Here is a 12,059-nt window from a genome sequence, read left to right as displayed (position 1 = left end):
TTTTGTCTGATATTAATATAGCTACTTCTGCCTTTTTTTGGTTATTGTTTGCTTGTATGATTGTTTTCCAGCCATTCACTTTCAACCTCCGTGAGTCTCTGGGTCTAAGATGTGTCTCTTGTAGACAGCATATAGATGGGTCATATTTCCTTATCCAATGTCCCAGTCTGAATCTTTTGATAGGTGAGTTTAATCCATTGTCATTCATTGTTATTACTTTCAAGGAATTATTTGTGTTAGCCATATTTTGATTGGAGTTGTGTTTGTCATATTTTGTTTGCTTTTTTTTCCCTTCTCTTTTTGTCTTTTTTGTTGCTCTTACACTCTCCTCCAACTCTGCCTGTCCTGTTTTTTCCTTTCTTCCTGCAGAACTCCCTTTAGAATTTCTTGAAGGGGAGGTTTCTTGTTGGCATACTCTTTCAGTTTCTGTTTATCTGTGAATATTTTGAACTCTTCATCACTTTTGAATGCTAGTTTAGCTGGATAGAGTATTCTTGGTTGGAATTTTTTTTCCTTTAGTACCTTGACTATATCATACCACTGCCTTCTTGCCTCCATGGTTTCAGATGAGAAATCAGCACTTAATCTTATGGAACTTCCCTTGTATGTGATGGTTTTCTTTTATCTTGCTGCTTTTATAATTTTCTCTTTGTCTTGAGCGTTGGATAATTTGACAAGTATATGTCTTGGGGTGGGCCTGTTGGGGTTTATGACGATTGGGGTGCGCTGTGCTTCTTGGATATGTACACCTGTCTCTTTCAGTGGATTTGGGAAGTTTTCAGCCATTATTTCCTGCAACACTCCTTCTGACCCCTTTCCCTTCTCTTCTCCTTCTGGAATGCCTATAATACGTATGTTTGAGCATTTTGCATTGTCATTCAGGTCCCTAAGTCCTAGCTGGATTTTTTCTATCTTTTTATCGACCAATTCTACTATCTGTTTGATTTCCAATGTACTGTCTTCCACATCGCTAATTCTCTGCTCTGCCTCTTCTAGTCTGCTGATATTTGCTGCAAGTGTATTTTTGATTTCTAGAACTGTGGTGTTCATTCCCATCATATCTGTTATCTTTTTGCATATGTCTGCAATTTCCCCTCCAAGTGTTGTCTTCATGTTGTTAACCTCTTCCTTTACTTCATTAAATTCATCAGTGATAAATGTTCTGAGATCTTTCATTACTTGTGCGAAGTTCTGCTTCCCTTCCTGATTTTTAGTTTTTTCATTGGATTCAGCCATGTTTTCCTGATTACTGGTTTGGTTTGTAGACTTTTGTTGCTGTCTGGTCATCATTTTATCTTGACGGGTTTAATCAGTTCCTTAGCTTCTTTGTCTAGTCTTGGAGATTAATTAGCTGTTGTTTTTGCATAAGTGTTATATCTTCTCTTTTTCACTTTGTTCTTCTTATTCTAATTTCTTATTCCTGGTTGAGTTCACTTTAAAGGAAATTATTAGGGCCGCAGAAAGGCAATTGTGTAAGCAAGGAAAAAGTGTAAAGTAGTATTGGTGACATATGTTAACAGAGCAACAATATGAGATCTGGGAGGATGGATGTTAGATTCATGTAAGTTGTGTAGAGTTATAGCAGTAGGTAGAGTACCTATAATGAGGTAGTCAACTGAATATGGGAGGAATATGGTATGAATTAAAAAGCAATTGTTTTCATGAGAGAGGGAAAGAGAAAAGAAAGGCAATAGTTTCAAGAGTGTATAACAGACAGAAAACAAAACAAAGGTAATAGAAATTAAGAGTTAGACACTTTGGGAATCAAAGAAAGGGAGGTGGAATATAGAAGAGACAGTAGATGATGGAGGATATCAAGATGTAGGGGAAAGGGGATAGTGTAGGTAGCCAAAATCTATTCACACAGAAATGAGGCAGTGGAGGATGAGGAAACCCAGCAAATGTGAGGTGTTCCCTGCAGCACCTATTGTATAGTTAAGATAAAATAAAATAAGAAGAAAATGAGGGACGAGAGAGAGAAAAAAAACAAAGAGAGAAGAAAGGAAGAAAGAAAAAGGGGGTGGGTAAAGGGCGGGGAACAGGTAGGGAAAAGAAGAAAAAGATATACACCAACCACAACAGCCACAACAACAATTTAAAAAAAAACCCTAAATAAGTGAAAAAAAAAAGACTTTGAGGGATACACTGGGAGAAAAGACTAGGGGATAATGCAATGTTAGCAATCAGGACATTAAAAAAATAGAATAAAAATAAAAACAAACAAAACAAAAAAGAAAAAATGCAAACATTGAGGGCTAGGACATTCAAGGACCTCAGATGGACCTCAGGATATGATGGATTCAGGGATGGAAAGTCTGAGATATTGAAGACTCAAGAGGTGTGAGTCTCTGGGGTGTGGGCCACCAGGGTTTAGGGGACTCAGACCTGTCAACCTCAAGTCTGATTAACAGGGAGCCTGGGAGCACCACAGTGCATCTCAGCCTTCAGGGATCCCCACAGCTGGGTGCCAACCCTATGGGTGAGGTCACATCTGCAAGGTCTATCCTGTGTGTCCGTACCCCACAATTCACTCACTTACTGGGGTCTTTTCTGTGGATGTATCACCAATTCGACCTCAGGACCCCTTCCACCCTGTAATCCCCCGGAACGGCCACCTGGGGGCGCCTCTACACTGCAGCCAATTTAATGACGCAGCTCAATAGCCAGGCCCGGGGGTGGGGTTCCAGCCGGAAATGCTAATAACAGAGTCTAAACCCGAAATTCCCACGCTTCGCAAAATATTCCCCTTATCAGCTTCCAAACGTCTCCCACCCTGCCAGACCCTGGTGGCGTCTCTTTATTGCTATTAATTTAAGTCCACTGCAGATTGGCAGCTGGGCTTGGGGGGGGTGGGGCTCTAGGCGGAAGTGCTATTGTTTGTGTCTGCAATCAAAAATCCCCCCGCTTCGCAATAAAACACCCTTTTGTCTCCCCAAATTGGTCTGCAAGGGCCTCCTGTCCTATTAACCCCCCAATAGGCTGCTCAGGGCTTATGAATTCCCCAGTACTGCAAAGCCTCCAAAAAAACGCCGTGGCAGCGCCCGGTGCCGCTGCTCTGCCCACCCTAGGAGGGAGCATTCCGCGCGCAGCCCGGACCTCTGTGTAAAGAGTCTATATTATATTTTATAGATATATTTTCTCTGTTACCTTCCCACCAAATCAATGTCCAGACACCTGTCCTGCAAAAATCCTGAAACAGCCTGGTCCCGAAGAACCTCCAATGCTGCCCAGCCGCTGCTTTGCAGGAGAGATTATCAGGTGCGCTCACTCAGCCACCCTCTTGCCCAGCCTCTTTATACTCTTAACCACAGTCCATCAACCACCACAGGGTTCACTGTATTATATGGTCCCATACTTTGTACAATCCATTCAAAGATACACTCAGTGGCTCTTAAGTTCATCACAGAGTTGTGCTGTCATCACCCTAGTCAATTTTAAAACAATTTCATTACTCCAAAAGGAAAATCCCATTTTTGTTTATACCCTCCTATTGTTGACCCTTAGCTTCAATATAGGACCTTCTTTGCCATTGTTACAAAAATATTACAATATTAATGTTGAATACAGTCTCTATGTCATATTAGTTGTATTTTCCCCATGTATTACCATATTCTTAACGCCTTGTAATAGTGTTGTACATTTGTTCTAATTTACAGAGAACATTCTTGTATTTGTATTTGTACTATTAACAACAAAACCTCACAATAAAAATGCCATTTTTAAAAATTTGTGTCACCATGAAGACATTTTCTTTCTACTGACCCCAGAGCTAACTCCATGCTCATTAATGATCATTGTGGCCTAGTGTTGAGTCCAAAATGACATTTTATAAACTGGTGCAGGCTGGTAGCCACTAAAACACCAGAGGAGCTTTTAAAAATTACAGTTTTGTGGGTCCCAACCCTGGAGATATGTTAGTGATTTCATTTTAAATCACTCACAAATTGATTCAGTCCCCTACCAGCTAGGTGTGAGTTCCTCTGTCCAAAATACCTGTGAACATCAACTGATGTGTCTCAAGAGTATAGGATGAGCCCTGTTCCCTGATTCTCATCAGCTACCTTCCCTGTCTTGAAGGTATTGAAATCATGCGGGACTAGGAACTTGATCACAGATCCTTCCTTCCTTCCTTCCTTCTTTCCTTCCTTCCTTCCTTCCTTCTTTCCCTCCTTACCTCCTTCCTTCCTTCCTTCCCCTCTCCCTCCCTCAGTTTCTCAGTTTCTTTCTTTCTTTTCTGTGGTAACATACATATAACACAAATTTTCCTATTTGAACAATTTTCAAGTGTACTTTTCTGTGGTTTTTGGTGAATCAGTAACTTTACTGTGTCCTCTGTCTAGGATTCATATTTTTTCACTTTTTAATGTTTCTGAAATTCAGAAATAATTGACCATAGATATTATGGTGTGATCTTTCCCCCTGCAACGCTTTTATTAAAAAAGTGTGCTCCTTATAATTGATAGTATTTTAGAACAGAGGAAATATGGTATTTCAAGTGGTAGTTATTCCTCAAACAGAGATGACTTATTATTTTTGTTACAGTGGCAATTATTTATTGAGTACTTAGTAAATGTCAGTCACTGTTTTACCTATTGGGATACAGAGCTGAAAAACCCAGAATCACTCAATAATGACTTATTTTGCTTTGTCCTCTGCTTTCAAGCCAAACCTCTTTTCTGACATTTCAATGGATTACAGAGTGGCCCACAGTCGACATAAAGTCTTGTATTAAATGTAAAAGAAAATTGCTATCTTCTCAGCTGTAGAAATGACCTATGATGCTTTCCAAAAGAACCTCCATGTCAGGTAGTGTCCTAAGAGCAAAAAGACCCTAGAGATTATGACAGCTGTCCTTCAGATTTGCAAGTGTCACCTGAGGACAACATGTGCCTTATAATGAGATCAGGGATGAGGACACGTTCCTGACTTCCGGGACAAGTCCCCGAAAACATTCATGTAGTTCAGCCATTCGTCCACAAGAGGGTGCAGCTTCCTACCGCAAATACATTTACGGAGTGACTTTTAAGTTCGGATTTAGTCTTCATGTTAAGAACCAAGGACATTACTTAGGAGACATTCTAAAGATGAGCTCTTCTCCAGGCTTACTGACTGTGTTACTCTTAATGCTTGGTAAGTAAAATGCCTCTTAAAATTTGTGTTGTTTCTTCTTTTATATTAGTAAGATCTTTAATAACCCCTTTGAGCTCTGTGCCCAAGGTGACAAACTTTTAAAATCCTCCCTTCCCTTGCCAGGAGGAACCCGTGGAGACTCAGTGACCCAGATGGAAGGCCAAGTGATGCTCTCAGAAGGGGCTTTCCTGACGATGAACTGCACTTACACAGCCACCGGGTACCCTGCTCTTTTCTGGTATGTTCAACGTCCCGGAGAAGGTCCACAGCTCCTCCTGAGAGCCATGAAGGCCAGTGAGAAGGCAAGCAGCAAAGGTTTTGAAGCCACATACAATAAAGAAACCAGCTCTTTCCACTTGGAGAAAGCCGTAGCCCAAGAGTCGGATTCGGCTGTGTACTACTGTGCTCTGAGTGACACAGTGATGGAACTGCAGGGGGAGCTGAGCACAAACTCTGAGCAGCAATGAGGGGCCTGCTGCTGAGGGTCTGGCCCTGAGATCCTCTCTGGCTTCAGCACAGTCTAGTGTTGCTGTGTATATCCTCTTTGTAGAAATGTCTATTCAAGTCCATTGCCCCTTTTTAAATTGGGTTATTTGTCCTTTTGTGTTAATATATAAGAAGCAGTTCTTTGTGTTAATATATAAGAAGCAGTTCTTATATATTACAGATATTACACCCTTAGATTATTATCTGAATATCAATTATTTTCTCCCATTCTGTAGGTTCTTTTTTTTACTTCCTTGATAATGTACTTGCATGTACACATGTTTTTAATTTTGATGAAGTCCATTTTTCTCTCTTCTTCTTTTGTTGCATGTCTTTGGTGTCATATCTAAGAAATCACTACCAAATCCAAGTTTATGAAGGTTTCCCCTATATTTACTTCTCAGAGTTTTGTTATTTTAGATCTCATATTTAGTCCCTTGAGTTAGTTTTTTTTAATATGATATGACTTAGGGCCCAATTTCATTCATTCTTTTGCACATGATATTTAGATTTACCAGCATAATTTGTTGAAGAGATTGTTCTTATGTTAATTAATGTACTTGGCATCCTTGTGGTAAATCGGTTGGCCATAGATAAATGGGTTAATTTCTGAAGTTTCAATACTATTCCAATTGTCTATATGTTTATCTTTATGCCAGTACCACACTGTTTTGTTTACCATGGTTTTGTAGTGAGTTTTGAAATTGGGAAATTTTAGTAGGTATTGCCTTGAATCTGTAAAACATTCTCTGTAGTACTGATATTAACTCTTCTCATCCATGAACACAGGGTGTCTTGCTCTTTATTTAGTCCTTATTTTTCTTCTGTAGTGTGTTGTACTTTGTGTGTACAAGTATTTCACATTCATGGTTAAATTTATTTCTAAGTTGATTTTTTCTTTTAAAACTATTGTTAATGGAATATATGTGTGTGTGTATATATATATGTTTTTCCATTTTAGAATATTCTTTGCTAATGAATAGAAACTCTTTCCTGAATTTATTAGCACTAGTAATTTTTTTGTGGATTTTGTTATTTTGTATAAGGTAACTTGTCATGTGTGAATAGATATAGACTTACCTCTTCCTTTCCAGTTTAGATGCTTTTTATTTCTTTCTTTCCTTGACTTCTTGCTCTGGCTAGAACTTACAGTACAATGTTTAACAGCAGTGGCCAAAGCCATCAATCTTGCTTTGCTCCTGATCTCAGGGGACAGCTTTCAGTCTTTCACCACTGAATGTAATGTTAGCTGTGGATTTTTCACATGTGCTTTTATCATATTGAGGAATTTGCATTCTCTTCTTATTTTTCTTATTTTTCTCAGTGTTTTTTTCTCATGAATGAGTTTTGGATTTTGTCAAATTCCTTTTCCACATGAACAGAAATTACGTGATTTTTAAAAAATTCATTCTCTTAATATGGTGTAATATATTGATTGATTTTCTTAGGTTGAAGCACCCTTGTATTCTTGGATAAATTCTACTTTGCCATGATATATAATACTTTTAATATGATGTTAGAAATCATTTTATTGTAAAATAGAAAAAATTTTTATGAAACTATATAAAACTTATAAACAATCTATGTTATTTAAATACATATACCTTCAGATATCTTTTCAATAGGAAATCTCTTTACTATTTTTAAATAACCCTCTTCACATCTGGAATTTCTTCTTTTATAAAAGCCTACTTTGTCTTGTATGAGTGTAATCCTCCAGTTTCCTTTTGCTTAGTTTTTGCATGTCTTGCATGGTATATCTTTTTCCATTTCTTTTGTTTTTAACTTCTCTGCATTATATTTCAACTACCAGTAAATACTCATACTTCTGCACACTTTACTGTTCATTGGTTTCCTACATCTCTGAGAAAATAGAAACAATAGAAAAAGAATTAAAAAACTTCTGTTTCATTTCCCAGCATCTCTGTCCAAAATTTCTACATTCCTTCTTAATATTAGATTATAATTTCTTGAGAGTAGGGACTAGGACTCACTCATTGTCTTACCTGGTTTGCTTGTCTTCAGCACATAGAACCATAACTAAAAACCAATGGGCCTTTGAAAAATCTTGGTGAATTAAAAAAATAGGTATCAAGGGCAGCAGACTCGGCCCAGTGGTTAGGGCATCCGTCTACCACATGGGAGGTCCGCGGTTCAAACCCTGGGCCTCCTTGACCCGTGTGGAGCTGGCCCATGAGCAGTACTGATGCACGCAAGGAGTGCCCTGCCACGCAGGGGTGTCCCCCGCATAGGGGATCTCCATGTGCAAGGAGTGCGCCCCATAAAGAGAGCCGCCCAGCATGAAAGAAAGTGCAACCTGCCCAGGAATGGTGCCGCACACACGGAGAGCTGACATAACAAAAAAAGAAACACAGATTCCCGTGCCGCTAACAACAACAGAAGCAGACAAAGAAGATGCAGCAAATAGACACAGAGAACAGATAACTGGGGTGGGGAGGGGGATGGGGAGAGAAATAAATAAATAAATAAATAAATAAATCTTTTTTAAAAAGATTTAAAAAAATAAAAAATAAAAAATAGGTATCATTATCACAACAAAACTACTATTAATTCATTCAGCAAAAATTTATTACGTGACTATTTCTTGACAGATCCTATTCAAGAAACTAAGTGTGTAGAGAGAGTAGAACAGATTAAAAATCCCCATCCTAAGGGAGCTTATATTTTAGTTGAAGGCTAAAGTCCTTGCTAACCACTACCATAGACCTAATAAAAGAATCATCTGTGTTAAAGCTTTCAAAAAATGTTGGTTGTTACTACACCTATTTTCAGATGTGAAAGTTGAGACTTAACTCTCGTATCCCAGATTACACAAAACCAGAATTGAGACTAAAGTATTCAAACATTTATCTTATGTACTAGTACAACGGTGCTCATTAGACATGTAGAGACTTACATTCTAGATCATGTTGCAAATAGTGAGGAGGAAACCTAACAAGAAGTTTTATCAGAGGTTTTGAGAATCTGTAGCTCTGACCTCTAGATAACAGTGTCTGCATTTCCTGGCTGGACCTGCCAGGAGATGTGAATGTGTAGAGGTTAGCAAAGTGGGTCTCCCACTGGTTGGATATTTGATCTTGGATTGGCTGGACATCCTTACCAAGAATCCCTTTATTTAATGTACAGAAAAATAAACATATTGAACATAGAAGCCCGCTTTAGAGGCAGCCCTGTGCAGAAGAATGGAGGAGCATCTGAGGACCTCCTTGGTGGTGTTGTGGTTTCATTTTGCTCTAAATTAAGACAGAGCTTTAGTTAGATTGATGCAAGATATCTAAGGAACAGTTTCACTGAGTTTTCCTGCAAGAGTGTAATGACCTGGTGTGTTAGTCATCCAAAGGAGTGCTGATGCAAAGTATCCACTACTTCCCTCACCAAAGTCTGTTGACAGTGTTGGAGCAAGATGGCTGTAAGTCTCTGTGAAGGTTCAGCCTTCCCCTTCCTCTTTTTAATTAAAAAAAAAATACTTAGATTACATAAATGTTTCATAAAATGTGTAGGGGATTCCCATACACCTTCCACTTAAGGCTCTGTGGTCCCAGCTCCTTCTTCCTCAGATGTAGGTTAGCATAAATCTTGTCTCCCTCTCTCCAGGGCTTGTTTCCTTCTGGGCTCAACTTCTCTGCTCTCTTCACAAGGTCAGCTGTAGACTGTCAGGCTCATTCTCTTCTTGCAGCCTCTGCTGTGTCTAATGGAGCCTTCTCTCTTTCCTCATGTATTTGCATCTCTGTGAATTTACTACCCAGGGCACCAGAATAAAAACTCAAATGCTCTCCTCTGCCATGTCATTTTCTCTGTGAGTCAAAATCCCACTAGCATTGCTGAATCAAAGTCTTAATAATAATTTGATCAAGTTAAAGTGAAACTTCTGGATTTAATGCAATCTAATATAGCCAGAGGAACAGACCAGTTTACAAACACAATCCAATATCTATTTTTGGAATTCATAAACAATGCCAAACTGTTACACCTGGCATAGGAGGAGAGAAGAAAATGGGGCTATTGTCTAGTTCATCTGGGATTCTTTGTAGGGAGTAAAGAAGGGACATACAGGGCAATACCTATTGCAGTGATGAAAGGCAAAACCTCAGGAACAAAGGTTTATAATATTTTTCATTTTTCAGTACTCCAATTTATTTTTACTTTGTTTTAGTTTTTCTAAATTAGTATGTGTTCTGTTTCTAATCTTTAAACTCATCACTATATTTCATTTTCCTATTAATTGAATTTGGCAATATATTAGGCTTCATTTTTGAAGAAGTTTTGGACCACAGAGAAGTTCAACTATGGCAAGGGAGGAACACTGATGTGGAATATGATTGATGAGGGGCACATGGTTGGAAGGGAGTTCTCCAGGGCATGTATATAGGGTACATAAAAATGTTTGGATATTTATAAATGACAACTGAGGGAGTGCTGAGTTCCTAGCCAGGGGAGCTCTATCACATTGCCCAATGGAATAGCAACAATCCCCCAAGTGCAACAGCAAAGACCAACAAAGAAGGATGGTCCAACAATGAGCCCTTGATACTGATGACTATGCTTATGAGTCTGTGTGCCTGAAATATGAACTAGGCCTAGAGTTGCAGGGTACCTATGAGTTACCTCCTGAAAGCTTCCATGTTGCTCAAATGTGGCCACTCTCTAAGCCAAACTCAGCATGTAAATGCATTACCTTCCCTGCAGCATGGGACATGACTCCTGAGGATGAGCCTCCTTGGTGCTGAGGGATTACTACCAAGCACCAGCTGGTGATGCAACTAGAAAAAGACCTTTAAAGAAGGGTCATCTCAGACCAGCAGAATATTTCAGCCTACATGTAGGATCATGTGTTAAAAACTGCTTTTTTGACCTTGAATAAAAGGGGGAATTGCAAAGACTAATGAGCTTATATGGCTAACAGTCTTCAAAAAGAGTCAGGAGGTCATCATAGGGTTCACTCTTATGCAGGCCTCAGCAAAACCCCAGGGACAGTCAAAGTAGATAGAACCCCAGGTACTGGTTCCCCTGAGAGCTACAGAGACCCACAGGTTCTATGGTCATGGCAAATGGCTCTGGAATTCAGTGCATGTCAGTGTGCCCTACTTTGGAATGTGTTCCTGAGTGTGATGGAGTGGACTCAGATGTGACCTTTCTACACATGCCTCTTCTGTCACTTTTACTGAACCTGTAGTTGGGGCTAGGGTTGGTGTATACTCAGGAGACTTTAATCTCTGGACTTTCCATGTGCCAGCTGGGTCCTGGATCCTCAGCAGACTTGCAACTCCTACCCTCTGGTTCATTGGACTTACCCAGACAAGCTAACAGGGAGGTGAAGATGGTCAGCCACCATACCAAGGAACCAAGAGGGTCTACAACTGCAAGCAGAAGAATTGCATCCATCATCCTTGTGGAATCTAAGCCTCCTCTTGATATAGAGGTGGAATGGACATCACCATCCTATGGTCCACAGGATAGTGGAATAAAATATGAATTAGAGTGGACTTACTGATATTCTACTATGGAACAATTGTGACTAGTAATGGAAGAAAATGTAACATTGATATGGGGAATGTGGCCATGGTAGAGGGCAGGGAAAGGCAGGAAGAGATGAGATGTGGGGGTGTTTTGGGGACTTGGAGTTGTCCTAAATGATATTTCAGGGACAGATGCTGGACATTATATATCCTGCCATAACCCAGTGAATGGACTGGGGGACAGTGTAAATGACATTATAAACTATTATCTATGTGGTGCCGCAGTGTTCCCAAATGTATTCACCAAATGCAATGAATGTGCCACAATGATGAAAGAGGTTGTTGATGTGGGAGGGGTGGGGTGAGGTGGGGTGGGGTATATGGTAAACTCTTGTATTTTTTGAATGTAACATTGTTTTAAAAATTAAAGAGATCATAGGAAGAAAACAAAAGAGGAAGGAATTAAAAATTGGAAAGTATTATGACTGAATAACCAGTGCCTTTGGTCTCACGTTACTTTCTGAACATGGGTAAGAGGCAAAAACCAAGTAGAGCACAGTCCTCAGTCCCTGATAATCCTAGAGGGACACATCTGCACCCTGCAATGCAATTACATAGTGAGCCCTTTTTTAAAAAAAAAACTTATTTATTTATTCCCTCCATTGTGGCTTGTTCCTTTCTTTGCTGTCTCTTCTCCATGTTCATTTGCTGAGCAATTTTTTCTGTATCTGCTTGTCTCACTTTGTTGCATTATCTTGCTGCTCCAGCTCTCCATGGTGCACAGGCTGTCAGCTGTCCATGGTGCATGGGCTAGCTTGCCTTCCCAAGGAGGCCCTGGGACATGGCCTCCCATATGGTAGACGGGAGCACAGCTGAATGAGCCACAGTCGCTTCCCCAGTGAGCCCTTTCAACAACTTGAAGTGGCACAAACAGGAAACTGGAAGCCATCTTATTTCCCTGAAAAT

General features: G+C 39.7%; 1 gene segment (V, D, J or C); it reads left to right on the top strand.

Moving 5' to 3' along the window:
• Positions 1-5,056: 5,056 nt before the first annotated feature.
• LOC101429110 (T cell receptor alpha variable 9-2-like) lies at positions 5,057-5,842 on the top strand. The segment is given in 2 exon segments: positions 5,057-5,130; positions 5,254-5,842. Coding segments are annotated over 2 exon segments (390 nt in total).
• The last annotated feature ends 6,217 nt before the right edge of the window (positions 5,843-12,059 follow it).

This window comes from Dasypus novemcinctus, chromosome 3 (assembly GCF_030445035.2).
Source record: "Dasypus novemcinctus isolate mDasNov1 chromosome 3, mDasNov1.1.hap2, whole genome shotgun sequence".
Classification (NCBI taxonomy): Eukaryota; Metazoa; Chordata; class Mammalia; order Cingulata; family Dasypodidae; genus Dasypus; species Dasypus novemcinctus.
The sequence above is the reverse complement of the archived record's forward strand: the minus strand, read 5'-3'. Positions and strand labels throughout refer to the sequence as shown.